This window comes from Harpegnathos saltator, unplaced genomic scaffold (genome assembly GCF_003227715.2).
Source record: "Harpegnathos saltator strain DR-91 unplaced genomic scaffold, Hsal_v8.6 scaffold38, whole genome shotgun sequence".
In the NCBI taxonomy this organism is placed as follows: domain Eukaryota; kingdom Metazoa; phylum Arthropoda; class Insecta; order Hymenoptera; family Formicidae; genus Harpegnathos; species Harpegnathos saltator.
The window spans coordinates 1,013,110-1,030,873 of NW_020230183.1; the positions used below are offsets into that span (position 1 = coordinate 1,013,110).

A 17,764-nucleotide genomic window follows, 5' to 3' on the forward strand; every position below is an offset into this window, starting at 1 on the left:
TGTTGCGGTCTCGTCTAAGAACGGGTAGCATCGAATTCTTTTCAGCCCCCGGTGAGGGCGTTGAAAAAAAGCGGGGTTGGTAGAAAGCGAAGGGTGGAGGGAGAAGGAGGCGAGAGCAGGCAAGCACGGTAAGAGCGAAAGAAGCACGGGATGCAGTTGTCGACGTCGTCGTCGTCGTCGTCGTCGTCGTCGTCGTCGTCGTCGTTGTCGTCGTCGTTGTCGTCGCCGTCGTCGCCGTCGTCGTCGTCGTCGTCATCGTCGTCGGCACGAACGATGGCGAACGGGAGGCTACAGGCGAACGATGGGAGCCAGAGGGAAGGGGGGGATGAAAAGTTCGAAATAAAACGATAACGAGCGCACCGCACGCCGCGGCGAGCTCGCCGGCAGAAGCCGTCTGCTTATTACGTCACGCTGAACGTAGTTACTAATTAGTTACATTCAAAGCGAGGACGACTGCCACGGGAGGACGGGGTAGGCGGACGCGACGGGGAGGAAAAGAAGGGAGCGCTCGCCCACCTACCACGGTGAATTTGTTTTCCCCTGCGGAGAGAGAGAAAGAAACACACGGTGTGAGAGAAACAGAGGGGAAGAGGGTGGCTTTCAAATGTAGGAACGAGGGAGACGAAAGCTACGGGAGACACGGTGAGAGGCAAAGAGGCAGCGGCGGGAGAAACGCTGGAAAAAGAGAGGCGGTTGGCGGCGGGGGTAGTTGGCTCACGGGGGTGGAAGAGGCCGGAGCAAACGAGCCGTCCTTCACCCCGTAGGTGGGTAGTTGAACGTGGTCTCCCGCGTCTCCTCTCTGTCTCTCGCACTTCCGGTCTCCGTCGTCCCTTTTTCTTCCTTCCTCTTTCTCGCTCTTCTCCTCCCGCTCTTCCCCGCCTCTCGCAGTCCCTCTTCATCCCTCCCCCCTTCTCCCTCTCTCTCTCTCTCTCTCTCTCTCTCTCTCTCTCTCTCTCTCTCTCTCTCTCTCTCTCTCTCTCTCTCTCTCTCTCTCTCTCTCTCTCTCTCTCTCTCTCTCTCTCTCTCTCTCTCTCTCTCTGTCTCTCACCCTTTCTCTCTCTCCCGTTCTATTCCGCACTCGGCTCTAGCAACCCTTTTATTTCGCGATCTCGTTTCCGCGGCAGCGTTCCTTTTTTTCCTTTCCGACCTGTATGCTCGCCCCCTTCGCCAGCTCGCCCCCCTTCCTTCGTCCCGCCCACTCCGTGGCGCCCCAAACTCGTCCGCGCGCTACCCTCTACGCGCGCTTTTCCGGCTTCTCCTGCGCTCCGCCGTTCCGACCGCCTGCGTATCCACTGCGAAATCGATCGACCGAAACGTGTTCCGGAGTGGCCGGAACGGTACGAAGGAAACAGAAGAAAATGTGGTGTGGGAGGAGGAGAGAGGGGGTTGTACGAGAGACCGGGACGATTTAAGGGAAGGTTGCAAGAAAGGGACGCAACGGCTGTCCGAGCGGAGCGACCCCGTTAACCCCCCCCCAGTCTGGAGTTTTTCTGGGTCTCCGGCACCATGTTGTTGTTGTTGTTGTTTATTCTTGTTTTCCCGCTGTATCCTCGCACCTCGGGACGAGTCCAAAAAATAAGATTGTTGCAGCAGACGTCTGAAGTTAACGCGATCACATGTGTGCGTTCGCGTTCGACTGATCTTTCTTTTTCGATTCTGACGCGTTTAGTTTTATACCTGCCGCGTTACGCGCCCGTCTCACCTAATTTATCCATGTCGCTTTTTCGTTGTGCCGGTTTCTCCTTGCCGGGAAATGCAGCGAACTTTGTGATTTTTCCATCTCTCTCGATTCCGCGATATCGCTCACATACTAAACGTTCACCGCGAATGGAAAAAAGATTGCGACACTTTTAGCTCGATGAATTTCCAAACGTATCCGATAGAAGGGAAATTTGTTGATAATACCCCAAAGATAAATTTTTCTGTTGGATACTGTTGAACGCGATCTGAAATTCATCGAGACAAAGATGTTACGCGATATCTTTCTCCTCCTCCAATCTTTCTCCCACCGAGACTGTACGTCGTTTCCTCATCATGCGCGCTCACAATCATATCTTATTATCCGTCATTATCCGTCGTCTTGTGTACTTATTAATGCATACAGAAAGATTGTTCGCGCGCTATGTCCTTCGGGTGATATGTCTCGGGGCGAAGCAAAGTTATGTCTATCCATTCAAGCCGACTTTTCGAAAGGGCGGCGGCTTCGAGAGGCAGGCACAGGCGATGTTATTAATGACAACGGGCGATATCGGGTGTCGTTAAGAGTCCGGAAGCTTGTACCGTGGAAACGGCCGGTTTAGAAGTAACGGGCGGGTACACGCGGACGCTGGTCCGGGACGCCCGTATTAACGCCCGGGAAATCGGATTATGTCGTGACCTACAGCACCGCCTGTCTACTAACTCCTGCATTAGCCTCCCTTCGAGCAAATTGCGTTTATCCTGCAGCAAGAGCGGGACGCCGATCGGTTTCCCTCTCACCCTTCCCCTCTTCTCACTCTCTCCTCTCTCTTTCTCTCTCTCTCTCTCTCTCTCTCTCTCTCTCTCTCTCTCTCTCTCTCTCTCTCTCTTGTTCTCACAACTTCTGCGTCCTTCCCCCTCCTCCCTCTCTCTCTCTCTCTCTCTCTCGCTCTCTATCTCTTCCCCATTCTGGTTTCGAGAGCACTTTACGTGGGTAAATTGCTAATTCGCAAGTCGCGCAAACAACGCCACTGCGAAAATCCGCGTACTCGCGCGCACGCCTATAATAATTACTCCACAGGTATTTAACGTGGGCTCTAAAACTTCCACAACGTCGTCTTCATCGTCGTTGCGTTACCTGTTTCTCACACAGCGCACCATGCGTCCGCTATTGCCCAATTGCCCGTTCAACGTTTATAGTTTATAAATATCCGTGCCGCGCGCGCGCTTTTATCGCGGAAATATCAGCGATGCGAATTCCCTAAGTGCCGGTAATACCGTGAGATAGAAAGTGAGGAGAACGCTTAATGCACCCGGCGGAAGATTGCGTGGCTTCTGAAGTTAACGACGACGGTCGCTCCTACCGCGATGCGATGGTTCTCCCCGCCTGCTCGCTCGCTCGCTCGCTCGCTCACTTGCTCGGGCGCGCGCGCGCGCGTTCGGCGCGTGCGATCGATAATTTCAATAAGGAAAAGTCGCCACGTGATTGAGGAGTGAAGCAGACTAAATAAAAGTCGACCACAGATGCGGAAGTAAGTGGCTGCGCGAAGACCTGATACAAACCTGCCTTTTGATTGAACGTGTTATTTTAGCAAGAAACGTCTCGCGTGTCAAACGCGATCGATGTTCCGCCACATATGCCGTCCCGCGTGAGCCCACCTCAATTAATTCGCGGAAATATATTTATAAGATTACGCGACTCTCTTCGTTTGTCGATCCCGGAAATGGAATTGGAGCTGGACGAGAACGAAATGAAATCGGAATGTTTTGTACGGCACGAATAAACTGATCGTAACGAGGGGAATGTAAATCACGCCGAGTGGATGTAACCGACGGCCTACTAACCGTCGTCGTAATCGAAAATATTACGATGGCGATTTGATGGCCATGTAGAAAGTGCGAGAGCACGTCGAAGGTTGCGGTTAATGACGACGACCGGGGGAATCGGACGTCTCTTTTGTCCGTGCAGTCTCTTTTCTCTCCCGCAACAGCAGCGACGGCCGTCGAGGGTTCTCTCGCAATCGTACCGCCACGCGTCTTCGCAAAGTGACAGGTGTAATCACGTTTACTACGTCATACAAAGCTCTCTCTCTCTCTCTCTCTCTCTCTCTCTCTCTCTCTCTCTCTCTCTCTCTCTCTCTCTCTCTCTCTCTCTCTCTCTCCCTCTCTCCCTTTTCCTCTTTCGATCGTGGCTTCGAATACTACGCGCTACCGAGCAGTTGAATCGAAGGATCGAGACCGTCTTTCGAAATCGACTTGATCGCACTCTTTGGAGGACACGCGCGTCCTCGAAAACGGCATGAGCCTGTCGCAATGACTTTTACGAGATAATCGCTCGCTCGTGTCGCGTCACGCGCCTCTCCTGGTCCATAACGCTTAATTTGTAAACATTGCCATGATTTATAATTTCATTGTGAACGAATGCGGCATTATCTCATTAACGCGAGAAACGTTTCCGTGTGTTTTGCTTCGCTACTATGAGTCGTATATTTCATGACGTCACAAATCGTACATATATACATTTATACGTACATACACATACACACTCGCGTTTCTCATATTTATTGCGTCTCGCGACGCGAGATCGCGATCGCTTACTATGTACATTTTGTTTATCAGATCGATGCACATAGATGGGAACAACGGTAATATTAATTTCCGTTGTACTATCAGTTAAATGGTCAAACAAACGATCACTGGGTGTAATATCGATTCCTAATACGATAAATTTTCGGAAAGTGAACAGTTTAATTTGTTTGTTTAATTGAAACGTTTTACTGGATTTGTTTTGTATCGGGATGTGCGGTGCGACCAGTCCAGGTCGAACCTTTCAGATTGCCGCCGCATTCCCAAATTCGGAACTTGCGCGTGTTTCTCCGAGATTAAAAATTCTAGAAAGCAAATTAAAATCAGTCGAGGTAAATTTACCAATATTTTTTTACCGTCCAATATATTTAGTACATAGCGCATATTGATGATATTTTTTGGCGAATATTCTATTTTTCATGAAGAAATAAAAAAAGAAAAAATGCATACACGTACAACGGAAGTGAAAAGTGATATTGAATATTAATGCGGAATACATCAAGCGATTATCGTTACAATTAACGTTGACCGGAAAATAGATTTTATTCTACCTCCCGGTTCGCTTCTTTCTCGCTGCAGTGTTTTCCTGTGATTGATATGTACGCGATATTATTTGAAATGTAAACGCATAATTGTAAATAACACACCCATACATCGCGTTGCACGCACGATGTATAATAGGTGATAATAGATATATAATTTGGAACGAGTGCATTTTGCATATTACTCGAAATGTGTTCTGTAAATTATATTCTTGCATGTATCATTACACAATGTATTTTCAGCTCGGTTATCTCGCGATGAATCGTTAACTTTATTTGAGATTGCAATTATTCCTACGGAGTACGAATATGAATTAATTTAATGAATTAAAAAAAAATATATATAATAATCGGTTACTAGAGCGACAAAAAGGTCTTAATAAAGCCTATTATTGTTATAATTGTTATTAAAGCGGCCGAAGAGTCGTCTGTACGCGCTCATCACGGCGATGAGCCCGCGGGAAAAGCGGTCTCGGAAAAGTCCAGAAATTTCGAACGACAAATTAGATATTCGCGATTCGTGTCGTGGTAAAATTTTATCGCGAGCTTACCAATGTATGAGCGCACATGCGCTGCAAGTGGTATTCTCCGTCTAAATAGCGGTTGAATGGCAAACGCTCGTACGCAGGAAATCATTTTCAACGAGTGGACAGCGGGCCCGTCAGAAACGAGAAGTGCCAAAGGGGGACAAAGACGCGTAGAGAGATACGAAGGGGAAGAAGACGAAGAGGATATGAATGATGAGTCCGATTTTTAATGAAAGCCGCGCGCGCGAAAGCCTGCGCGGAGAGAAAGAGAGTGCGCGTACACGCGGTGGCCGCCGCCGTCGCCGCCACCGCCGCCGCATTTGTTTCTCGAGGACCCTCCAGACCGCAGAATCATCCGGTTACGCCCCAGGGGACGAGGGAGAAAAATCCTAATAATCGCTGGTCGAAAAATATCGCCGGTAAACTCCCTCGGCCGTTTAATTGCACGCCGAAGCACAAAGCATATTGGTTTCCCGGTCGCATTTTCCCACTTTTCTTTCTATCAACTCCCACCGCTTTCCCTTACCCCTCTCTCCCCCTTCCACTTTGCCCCGTCCATTCCGCCGTCTATTTTCTTTCTCTGTCGACCACGCTTTTCTCCCCTCCCCATCGAGATCTATGGGGTATACGTGTCTGTGGTACGTCTTAATTAAAATCGACGATCTCTGATAAACGCAAAACTTATTATCAGCTAATAAATACTGCCAGCTGCACTCTTCTTATCCTGAGATTCACCGTTCGGACACACGCGCAGACTCGTTGACGAATTAGAAGATTTGAAGGTATAAATGATGAAAAAAACAACTACTCACCATGTAGACGAACGATTATTAAGCCGCTTTCCGTTCGTTCTTTTTCTTTACATCCGCGACTGTTTGTCGAGACATTGCTCTTTCCGAGCTCTTTCGTGACGGAGTAGATCACATATTTTGACGTTTCCCAACATGGTAACTGCATATCTGTAACAGCGATGTCGAAGAGCATCGTATCAACGTGTTATTGTTTAAAGATATAAATTAGATAATATCGTCAACTATATGTAATCGAACTGTATCCCAGGTCTCTCACCGTCTGATTTTCCGATCGTTATGATTGCAACGTTACACGTCGTCGGAAATTGTCTATTATTCGTTACGTGGTACGACAACACCAGTGACATGAAATTCAGCGTTAAACGGGAAATCAAATATTTGTCATGAAAATTTTACGCTCGATGTCGCTTGATCGTCAGAAGTCGCAATTTCGATGTGTCATTTGTGGTATGCCGGTTATCTCCTCCCCCTTCCCCCCGTTTCCCATTCCCTCTGGCCGTCCGTCATGATATTTGATGGTGATGTCGCTATCACGTTTAAGAGTGTGTACCGTATTGTTAATATAACCTTTTTTTTTCAAGACAACTCGCGAACACTTTACGTGCTGTTTTAATTTAAATACTGTCGCCATTATTCTGTTTACGTACCATAATTAAAAGTGAATACGCGAATTAGAGCATCATTGCTCGATGAATTGGAAAAAAACTTGCGTATTTCGCTTCTAGTGCTAAGTTAATTATATATGACATTTAAGCGATCATTCTAGAAATGTTTTATCATATATTCACGAGTGAACATTTATCAAAATTCATATTCGTCAAAATTGACGTAAAGTTCCATCATTCTCTTTTTAGATATATTAATAATTTTTTGCTTTAAACAATGCGAAATTGATGATAAGAGAACATTAATTTTCAGAGTTACATTAAAACGGTTTAAGCAGAAAAACTTAACAATTACGAGTATATAATGAACCGATTTTTTATTCTAAATTATTTATCAACATTAGAAAGATTAATTGTGATGAAAAAGAAAGAGAAAAAAAATGTATGCATATTCATGGTTTATCAGCAACGTTTTCCCGAGAAATTGTAATTATTGAAAATCGAAGAACTATTACCTTCGATACACTCGGTGCGTTCTGGCGTGTTACAACCACCCTTCGGTCGATTTTTTTTGTGCGACAATAGAAGCTGGCTTGGCTGTCTGATAACTTCTCGATTTGAACGCTGCAGTTTCGCCATCTGCATTATCTATTAACTTGCAGAAACAGTCAAACGGGGCTCTCTGTTGAAGTCCCTAAAATATTCGGCATTGTTTAAGTTCTCATATATTCAGGTATTTCAAATTCAAATTCGCGCATAAATTCTTAACTTCTAATTGTTAATTCTCAATAATCATCGGAAAATTGAATACGAATATAGCAACGTTCAATTCTATACTTTTACTCTTAATAATAGAAATCGTTTTTCAGATTGTAGAGATTTGTAAATTTATTTACAAATCCTCGCGTTGTAGAAAAGAAAAAGAAAACATTAACGATATATAGTGGAATTTTAGTTATAACTTCTGTTATACTCGCGCGCACATTTTGAATACGTAAATATCGTCAGCAATAAATCGCGTGGTATGCAGATGAGAAAAATATTTATGCTATCTATTAAAACAAATACGCGCTGCCGGCGAACGCTGTCGTTGCCGTAATTGTTGTTCTAGCGGGTGGGATAGTGAAACGGGTAAATTCTCATATCGTCGCAAAACAAAGCACCGGATATTGTATCGCGATCGATCGCACTACGCGTAGCACATTTCATTATCGACGCTTTAATTCTTTTCGTTTTCAGTAAATTGAATTACGTAACTCTCGTTCTTCTCCCGCGTTGCTGCATACGTAATTTCGATCAGATTAAGTCGTATAACAGATCTTGACCGACTAAATTCACTTTGACGCTGCAGCACGCCAGTCAACGCGTACAAACCGTCACGTCTCCCACTCGAAGTCGAGTATCGATTTCTGCGATTATAACACGGATTCGCTATACATTAGCGATCAGACGTGACTTCATTGTCTCATCTTCAAAATCGTATCTTTAGATAATCAAGCTCGAAGGTGAATTTCGATCTTGACTCCTTGTACTACGATTTAAATTCCGATGGCACGTGCCACAATCAACAGCAAGGTCAGTTACGCGTCGAGCCATTTAGCTGTTTGGCCATGTGCTCGAACTTGTGCCAATCGCATACATCTATATGCATAATGTGTGAGGTATAACTGGTTTAATTTTGTAAGATGTCTGGGAAACAATTACGAACGATTTATTAGTGAACAAAAATGAACAAAAATGATTTATTACCTGGACATTATAGCGTTTTTCTCTAATATTTTTAAGGAAATATATTTGAACATGCGAATATGAATCAAGAATAACACGTAACTGAGATGGAAAGGCATCGGCGACAATTGAACCACGAGCCTGACTCGTGTTGTTTACGTTTGGCCCGATCTACGTACTACGAGCCTGACTCGTGTTTGTTGTGTTTGTACCGATAAACGTACAGAGCCCTCACTCATAGTTTTTATGTTTGGCCCGAATTCCTCGAATCTCACACGATATCGTAGGTGAAGAGGTTAAGGTCTTCTCACACTTACAATATAAGATTGAGTAAGTAACGAGAGAATAATTAGTTGTTTTAATTGAGTCTCGAAGAGTTTCGTGATCATGAGGCCTTATGTTTTCACCGCTTCTCTGGTCGTTGTCGTGACTGCTGTCGTGGCAGCGCCAGCTGGAGCATTTGTGCATACCGTAACGTAGTACGGCAAAATAACGTAGTACAGTGAGCGGTATTAAATTACTTAGTAAATTAATTTGCGCATATAAGATACGGCCATTGATCTTAATATTAGTTTACGAATAAAAAGCGGAATTTTAGAAGACGGATACAAACTCTTGAAGCTCTTACATAGCTCATTGGAAGAACGTGCCGGAAGATATCGTAGGCTCACTTGCGAGTTCAGCGATAGCGCTTGCAGCGCAAATTGCTTATCAATGGGAAAAGCCGGCGGTCATTGCATCGATTCGAATCACATCGCCATTTGCATATGCGACAGGTGAGCGATGGTGAAACGATCTTCTTCGCGTCAAACGTGGTATCATTCCAGATCTCGCGTCTTAATAATGCAACTGTTACTTTCAGGAGAACGATATCGGATCTAATCCGGAAGAAGTTGAATTGGTGAATTTTCCTCGAGCGTGTGTTTGCAATAGGGATCGACCAATACATTTGTTCCGATATTGGAAGTCTACTATCATTTCGAAATCTCCTCCCTCTCTCCTTACGCGTTTCATGTCACGTCTCGAAATAGAAAAAAAAGCAATGTTGTTTCTTCGTAAAATTCACACATGTTTAAACCAGTTTAAATCGGTATTGGTTAAACCACAATTTAAAACAACACGCGCAGCGACTTCTGCGATTCAGCGATTATATATATATATATATACAATAATATGATGAATGTATTATTGTGTTACATAATAGTACATATTTGCTTTCGAAGAGAAAACAAAGGTATGTAAGTTGTAAAAATGTAAAAGATATACAAACGTAATATTGATTTTCATGTAAATACCTAAGTATTTATTGCAGGCGAATGTATAGGTGGAGAGAGAGGAGGATAAAAGAATTATATATGCGCCGGTGAAAAGTGCTAACAAAATGCAAAATCCATGTTTCTTCGACAGCAACAAATTAATCCCTGAATTGGTTTCCAACTTCTGAATCATACAGGTGATCAATGATTCGCTGAGAATCGCGAAAGATAACTTTTTTACCGAATATCCAGGCATATGCGATAAAAATGTAATGTAAACAAAAAATGTGTAATATGTAATAAAAAATATGTAATAAAAAAAAATGTAAACTGATTATGCATGTACAAGTTATTAAGACACACACGTGCGTCTCCTGAAATAACCGCACATAAAATTCCATAAGAACTTAATATGTCACACCAGTCGGCGATGAGAATAAACCGAGGATCGTTTTCCACGTGTCGCAAGTCACTTATAAATCACGTCGATGCAACGGCGGTTACGAAAAAGTAATTATTCGAGCTCGGCGACTCACTTGCAGCACACGCAGACATATTGGCTGTTGCGGCTGCCTCCGGACCTTTCTCGAGCTATGCAGCGCCGCGACGCAAGCGGAGTGGTCCAGTGCTTAAAAGCACCGAGGACGTCGCAAGTGGCCCCACGTGCACGGAGATGAACGTTTCTGTCGAGAAGTAACTTAGATGACTTCCGTGTGTTGTCACCTGCAAACAAATAGTTAGACAGAGATCAGGCGAGAGGAACAGGCGGCGGATAAGACAGACGATAACAATCTCTTCCGATCGCAAAGCGATCTCGCGCGTATTTCCGCGCGAGACGTGAAAAATATTCTCTCTCGATTGGGATCGACTTCGTCCGGTCGTCTGGTGAAGTGTTAGAAACTTTCCGGTCGTTTCAGATGCTATCCGAACGCCAGTAATAGGACAGCCGACGAAAAACAGGATCGTTTCGATGTGGAAACCTTTTTCGAACGACTCCATAATGCATCCCCCCTGTTCGCCGTGCTATGTTCAACGAAAACATACCGTACTCGACTCGGTATGTGTACCGAGCTGAGTACAGGCGCTTTCGTTGAGTATACCACGTGTTTGTCGATGATGGATCGCGAGGCTGTGTTAGATCCTGGCGATCGGATTTCCGAGTTACCATCTCAAATAGAGTACGAGGCAAAAACATTTCCAAAAACATTCTGAACGTGTCGAAAGTGTCTGGAGAATGTTCCAGGTGGTCCCTGAATACGTCCAGGGTAATCCGAGAACATCTTGTGCTATTCGAGGCATTTCCAATGGACGATGGCAACTAGAGTTAAGAATAGGAACATGCAAATTTTCATTCTGACACGAAGGACGAGCGGTTGAGTGTTGATTAAGTTTCAAAAGTTATACTATTGTCGAACAGTTATCAGATCGAATAGTTCATATTTTATATATTAATTAAATCGATTATCGTGTCGCCTGCACAATGGTGCGGTTTATAATAATCTTAAATGTGATTTTGTGCATGAATTAACACGAAGAGTGTTTCGCACGTTTCGCGAATAAAAGTTCGCGCGCCATTCGCATGTGCATATTTGCGCATGTAACGTTATCAGTAGTATAATAATGTTTATTCGTCCGATGTTTGAACTTGTGTCGTTATTCGTGTTTAAATATCTGATTACGGAGAAGAAATCGAGAGAGAAGTATGCTTACGCGAGATTACTCGCGCGAAAGAACAGAAAAGAGAGGAAAAGAGGCACAGAAAAAGAGAGAGAGACAGAGAGACAGAGAGAGAGAGAGAGAGAGAGAGAGAGAGAGAGAGAGAAAGAGAGAGAGAGCTGCAGTAATTATATTTGCGCAACTATATTAATACGAGATTCATACATACATAACCTATCGCCGGGAAATCCCCACTGTGTTGCATCTTTCCCCATCAATATCGTAATATTTGCATGTATTTATTTACACGTGTGATTAAAAACTAAGTATCGACTATTAAATATTGATGCTCTATAGTTATCGTGCTCGGAAACCGAGGCGAGACTCGACTAAATTAAACTCAATCGATCGAATGATAACCGTGAGAGGAGTACATGCGTATTAACAATAATGGCGAGGAGTCAACGTTAATAGAAATGTTTGCTCTTTTTTGCTAAAGCGTTTTCCCGTACATGATTATATACAATCAAACGTTAAATATCGATATCGCGAACAGCTCGCGCGGATATCATTCCGATAAACACAATCATATTTCATAATAATAATATTCACAATGCTGTGAAAAAAAAACATTTGTTAAATATATGTGTTATGTTTGAAAAATGTCTCTTTAAAAGTGTTGGGTCTAATCGTTGCAGAATCGTCGAGTTCACACTCGCTTATTCGATCCGACACAATGACCGGAAGTCACGTAAATTGGAGTTCACACAATTTGGAAACAAGTTCATTGATAAAATCTAGTCTAATTGAACCTAATGATAATTGAATCTAATCTAATGAAACCGATGCAAAGAAATATATTATAGAAGAACAGTATTATATTTATAATGAATTTTTTTTAATTCAATGATAGCATTTGATATATATGTTTAAATTTGATATTTTTAGGTTTTTGCGATGTAAAGAAATATTTTATTTGATTTTCGGGCTTTAAGTGTGTGGGTGTGTGTGTATGTGTGTGCTGCATCCATCTCGGATTTGTTTGTGACGTTTCGTGAACATTCCAGTTCACTCCTTCCGAGAGGAAAACATCGAAAAACTATTCTGGATTTCTGGACGTTTCTCTCCTTGAAGAAATGAATTGGAATGTTCACAAAACGTCAGAAATAAATTCAAGATAGACGCGGCACAAGCTCAAAAATTGAATTACATATATGTTTAGGTAGGTTAGAAGGAGAAGGGGGAGGTGGGGAACGAGTAACAAATTTTCTACTTGATCGATACCGATATGCGTACGTATGTACTAATATCTGCGAATTAAGTTGTTATTTTCTTAATGTTCAGCGCATATATCTGAGAACCATTTTACCGTCTATTATTTTCAACGGTAACGCTCAAGAAAAGACGCCACATAACGACCTAATACCGATTAATACCATCTTTAGATCATTCTTTCTTTGATATCGTTACTGCTACATACCTCATGCATGTCAGATCAGACTTAAGCTCTTCTTTATAAGCGAGCCTGTTGCCGAATACAAGTGAGAAATCTATAGGAGAATTTGGAAGACGTTTCTCTGCAAGCTAATGGCGCCATTTTCGTATCTTATCCGTTCCATGGCTGCAAAGCGAAAGAACCAATCGACCAGATGACGCTTTCGGGAAGATGGACGTGAAAGGTGGTAGCTGGCGCCATCTAACAGTGTCTAGTAAAAATCGCTTTCATTATCGCGGATAAATGATGGCCACATGATGGCGTTACGCCGGTAATAAGAGAAGTTATGTAAGAAAAATTAAAAAAATATAAACCTGATATTGCAGATTCCAAAGATTCTGTTAACCTCAATGAAAACGTAATCCATTCGTTTCCTCTTTCGTGCGTCATATTTCATCGATTCTCATGGCGCTATTATCAATTGACCGGCGGACCGAACTCGTCTGAAGTTAGCCACGCTCAGCCAGTCCGATTCGTCCCGTGCGGTTTCGGCGCGTGGTGCTCTGTGTGGTTAGATTCGTGCATACATGCCCGGGTAAACGAAGGCACTCGCAAATTCGGCGGGGTGCGAAGGGCTTTTGTAAAATTTATATACTCTCTATGTCCATTCGTTTGACATTGTTGCCTTAATCACGTGGCTAGCTCTCGGTAGGTCTTGGTGGTCGGAGCCGACAGGACGGTCGACCCGATGCGAGGGTACGCACGATAGAGAGCAGCCAAGAGAGGAAGGAAAACAGACAAACGGACGAACAAGCAAGTAGTAGAATAGGTGTCCCGTGTGATGGAGTGTCCCATGTTGTGCATCGTCGAGTTCGTTCTTCCGGTCGAGGCCGAGAGCAGCAGCAGTAGCCAGCAGGTATACACTAGTAACGGCAGCAGCTGAGGGAAGGCGCGCCACCATATTGAGTGAAACGGACGGACGACGTGGACCCGGTGAAAATGATCGTCTGTGGTAGAGTCATCGGCCGATTATCGTCCAGGCTGATGCATATGACTCGTTTATATCAGCCGGTTAATTACGTGGGTACGTATCGACGTTTTCGCAGCCGCGATCTGCTTCGCACGCATTTCGCACTGTCTTAGGATCTGCGATGGTCACGAGACTTCTCGGGAGAGCTCGTCTCGTTTCCCGCCTATTTTATGACCGGTTTTTTCTCGGTAGTAAAGAGACTCTGTTCGACTTATGCTTCTTGTGTCGTTGATTTCGCACCGTCTACGGCGCATTTGCGCGACCGTATTAATCGCAGCTTCCGGGCAGTCGGAACTGTGTTTACAGTAAAAGTTTCCACGCGGCTTGTTTGCTCTGAAGTAGGCAGCAAGCACATGATGTAACGCAAGAGAGAAAATTGTATCATGTTTTAGGATAAATCGCTCTTTTGCACTTTTTTTGTCTTACGCTTTATATTTTTTGGTGATCAGTTGTGATTGTCGTATATAGTATGTCTCATCTTATTTTTTCTTTTTTGCATTATCATTGATAATTGCCTTTGATCAATAAAGATTTCCCCTTGATAACATCTTTTTTGATTAATGTTCTTTTAATAGCTAAATAAAAATGTTTGCAGGGATTGTAAATATTAGCAAGTTACATTACAGTAGCGATGTGAGCAATAAAAAGTCACGAGGCACCACTATCAAACCTGAAGAATGTGTGCCTGAATCTAAATATTCCAAGCCACAAAAAGAGGTTCCTGCTTGTGAATTACGTAATGGGTCTTGTCCTCCGAATTGTAATCAAGAGCAAAAGCAATCGGGTGATGGAGGTGGCAAAAAATATCAATTTCAGTATTGGCACTTGCTGGCTGCCTTGGTTGTAACCGGAGTTGCTGGATACACGGTGTGTATTGATAATTCTATACTTAACAGTACCAATCACACCAATTTGTTCTTTATATTTCTAATTGATTTTGGAAATATTTAACAGCTATTCTCAACATTTGGGTCAAAAGATAATGGAGCAGGTGAGTTAAAAAATAAGCTTATAAGTAAATATCATTAAAACAAAAATTATTTTGATAGGATACTAAAGTTCATATCAAATATGCTATTTGTATCATTTGTAGTTTCTAAAAAGAAGGAAAAAAGGAAGCCTAGAAGATTTAGACAGAAAGTGAAAACTCCAGCAGAATCGAAATTGATACCCCAAGAAGTACCTTATCTATTAATAGGTGGTGGAACAGCTGCATTTTCAGCATTTAGGTCAATTAAATCTAGGGATCCCAAAGCTACAGTATGTCAATAGTATAATATATTGAAACTGATTTCCTTATATATACAGCACAAATAAAAATTTTCTTTGCCAGGTTCTAGTAATAACAGAGGAAGAGGACTTTCCATATATGAGACCGCCATTATCCAAAGAACTTTGGTACAGTACAGACAAAGATACAACACAGCAATTACGTTTTAACCAGTGGAATGGAACTCAGAGGAGGTAAAGTTTAATAAATCTAACATATTCCGGACAGCTGATTCACCAGTAATGCACTTTCTTCTCTCTGACAGGCTACTAAATAATTACATCATCCAAAAAATATTAATTATACAATATTATTAATACAATAATGATAGTTTTACATATACATAACATTTTTCTGTACATTTATGTCGTAGCATATTCTATGAACCACGTGAGTTCTATTTGACCATTGATAATCTCATGAAATCTGAGAAAGGTGGAGTTGCTGTAGCCACAGGTTGGAAAGTAACGAAAATCGACGCTATAAATAAAACGGTGATTCTCGAAGATGGTTATGAAATAAAATATGATAAGTGTCTCTTAGCAACTGGTGAGTTTCATTGAACATATAAAAGTAAGATTTTACAAATATAGAATTTGATCTTTTTTATATGGAATTGCATCTACAGGTTCATCGCCAAAAAATCTTCCGGTATTTGAATCCACTCAGGACAGTGTGAAAGATAAGATCACAACATACAGAACAAAGGAAGATTTTCTTGATCTAGAGGAAAGTATATCCGACCTCAAATGTAAGAATATCGCTATCATCGGTGGCGGATTTCTGGGCTCCGAACTCGCCTGTGTGCTTGCTAAGAATTGTACGTTTCGTTCTGATTTATTTATTGGCGAAATAATGTTTGAAAAATTATTTTATTAATATAAAATTTGTTTTTAACAGATAAATCTAAAAACATTTATCAGATCTTCAGAGAAAAATTTATAATGGCTCAAGTATTACCGGAATACTTAAGCGAGTGGACCACGAAAAAGGCTGAAGCCGAAGGTGTTAAAATTGTACCTAGCAAAGAAGTTGAAGATTTTAGATATAAAGACGATCGATTGTCTCTCGTTCTCACTGGTGGTGAAACTGTATGTTAACATGTGATTTTAAAAGATTTCGTGTACTTTTTTGCGACTAATGGACTTTGTTTTGTTTTGTTTTGTTTCATTGTTAAGATGGATGTTGATCGAGTGATAGTAGCAGTAGGTGCGGAACCAAATACAGATCTGGCGAAAACTTCCCGTTTAGAGACGGATTCTAAAATAGGAGGATTCCTCGTTAATGCTGAGTTAGAGGCAAGAAGCAATATTTGGGTTGCTGGTGATGCAGCATGTTTCTATGATGTTATTCTTGGCAGGCGAAGGGTCGAACATCATGATCATGCCGTTGTCTCTGGAAGATTAGCAGGCGAAAATATGACCGGTGCAGGTAATTGAATTTATGAATATCTCCGAAATGTTTAACTGCAAGAGAATAAAGTATAAAGGGACACTTGAATTTTGTTGTCATAGGTAAACCATATCTGCATCAAGCGATGTTTTGGTCCGACTTGGGACCTGATGTGGGATACGAAGCAGTAGGTATTATAGACTCGTCCCTGCCAACTGTTGCAGTCTTCGCAAAACCAAGCGCGAAAGAAAAAAATTCGGAGTCGGCTGGCAATCCTGACAAAGTAAGCGAACTTCCCACGATACAATAAAAGTATATAGTACGTTTAAAATTACTTATATCATATTATTTTTTTTCTTCCAAAAAATAAAAGTCGAATCCTGAAAAGCAGCAATCTAATGTAAAATCAGAAGAATCATCGGAAATCGTGAAGAACACGGATCGTACGGGTTCAGAAAAGAAAGAAATAAATGAAGATGATGCAAAATCAGTAAAAGCACCCAAGGAAGACTTCAGCAAAGGCGTTGTTTTCTACCTCCAGGACGATATTGTAGTAGGAATAGTGTTGTGGAATATCTTCAACCGAATGCGAGTTGCCAGACAGGTGAGATGATTGTAGATGTTTGTGCTAAGATATTAAGATATATCAATCGGTTTCTCTGTTTTTCACATAATTTAATTTAACCTGATTTTTATTTCGTATCACTTTAGGTTCTTGCAAAAGGCACAAAGTATGATGATCTGAACGAAGTAGCGAAAGTATTTACTATTCATGACGATTAATTCTTTGGCCGACGACAAAAGTGAAGGACAATACTCCGAAATTATTGTACTTTTGCGTAAAAAAGTATTTGACTTTCTTGTTCGAGGTATTGTTGATGATGGAAAACCCGCAAGTAACAACTAGTATGACACTATGCTGTGCAGATACGCGAATTGTATATGGGCGCTAGAGCTACTTTGTGTATTATACATATTGATTTCTAAATACAGTTTGTGTACACGAAACTTTCATAGGAATATGCGATGTGTATGTACGTTTATTATAGTTAGTATGCTAACTGAGAGCATTTATAGGAAATAAAGGAAAAACGATTTTATTAATTATCACGCAACAGTCAATTACTACTTATTGTAGAAATTAATTGTTTTGTTAACGTATAATTGTACACACATGCGCACATACGTACGCACTTTGGTGTATAAGTATTCTATAAAACATTTTACATTACCAGAGTTTACATTATT

At 42.1% G+C, this 17,764-nt stretch overlaps 3 protein-coding genes across 4 annotated transcripts; 2 read left to right on the forward strand and 1 right to left on the reverse strand.

Annotated features, from left to right (window-relative positions):
- Positions 1-3,863: 3,863 nt before the first annotated feature.
- On the reverse strand, positions 3,864-13,311 carry LOC105186231 (uncharacterized). Of its 2 annotated transcripts, XM_011146289.3 has the most exons (6): positions 13,199-13,311; positions 12,870-13,095; positions 10,270-10,456; positions 7,265-7,443; positions 6,145-6,291; positions 3,864-4,568 (listed from the first exon to the last, which is right to left on the reverse strand). In XM_011146289.3, the coding sequence occupies exons 4-6, from the start codon at positions 7,392-7,394 to the stop codon at positions 4,438-4,440; spliced, it is 408 nt and encodes a 135-aa protein (XP_011144591.1). In that variant the 5' UTR covers positions 7,395-7,443; positions 10,270-10,456; positions 12,870-13,095; positions 13,199-13,311; the 3' UTR covers positions 3,864-4,437. The 2 variants fall into 2 exon arrangements, with proteins under 2 accessions (XP_011144591.1, XP_025156396.1); XM_025300611.1 differs by lacking the exons at positions 10,270-10,456; positions 12,870-13,095; positions 13,199-13,311 and having other exon boundaries at positions 7,265-7,499.
- On the forward strand, positions 8,865-9,618 carry LOC112589020 (defensin-1-like). Its single transcript, XM_025300673.1, has 3 exons — positions 8,865-8,953; positions 9,050-9,253; positions 9,340-9,618. The coding sequence occupies exons 1-3, from the start codon at positions 8,865-8,867 to the stop codon at positions 9,380-9,382; spliced, it is 336 nt and encodes a 111-aa protein (XP_025156458.1). The 3' UTR covers positions 9,383-9,618.
- Positions 13,312-13,372: 61 nt separating the features above from the next.
- AIF (Apoptosis inducing factor) lies at positions 13,373-17,747 on the forward strand. Its single transcript, XM_011146286.3, has 12 exons — positions 13,373-13,908; positions 14,450-14,721; positions 14,809-14,845; positions 14,948-15,114; positions 15,188-15,318; positions 15,498-15,673; positions 15,753-15,944; positions 16,025-16,215; positions 16,303-16,555; positions 16,639-16,799; positions 16,890-17,120; positions 17,228-17,747. Exons 1-12 carry the CDS (start codon positions 13,824-13,826, stop codon positions 17,297-17,299), a joined length of 1,968 nt encoding a protein of 655 aa, XP_011144588.1. The 5' UTR covers positions 13,373-13,823; the 3' UTR covers positions 17,300-17,747.
- Positions 17,748-17,764: the final 17 nt, after the last annotated feature.

Coding starts and splice junctions, on each gene's coding strand:
- AIF (XM_011146286.3), top strand. CDS start 13,824: ATGATCGTCTGTGGTAGAGTCATCGGCCGATTATCGTCCAGGCTGATG. Junction 15,115..15,187: donor CTAGGGATCCCAAAGCTACA/GTATGTCAATAG, acceptor TTTCTTTGCCAG/GTTCTAGTAATAACAGAGGA. Junction 15,945..16,024: donor CTGTGTGCTTGCTAAGAATT/GTACGTTTCGTT, acceptor TGTTTTTAACAG/ATAAATCTAAAAACATTTAT.
- LOC105186231 (XM_011146289.3), bottom strand. CDS start 7,394: ATGCAGATGGCGAAACTGCAGCGTTCAAATCGAGAAGTTATCAGACAG. Junction 6,292..7,264: donor ACGCACCGAGTGTATCGAAG/GTAATAGTTCTT, acceptor TCGCTGTTACAG/ATATGCAGTTACCATGTTGG. Junction 4,569..6,144: donor AATAATCGTTCGTCTACATG/GTGAGTAGTTGT, acceptor TTTGCTTTCTAG/AATTTTTAATCTCGGAGAAA.
- LOC112589020 (XM_025300673.1), top strand. CDS start 8,865: ATGAGGCCTTATGTTTTCACCGCTTCTCTGGTCGTTGTCGTGACTGCT. Junction 8,954..9,049: donor GCATTTGTGCATACCGTAAC/GTAGTACGGCAA, acceptor TCTTAATATTAG/TTTACGAATAAAAAGCGGAA. Junction 9,254..9,339: donor GCCATTTGCATATGCGACAG/GTGAGCGATGGT, acceptor TGTTACTTTCAG/GAGAACGATATCGGATCTAA.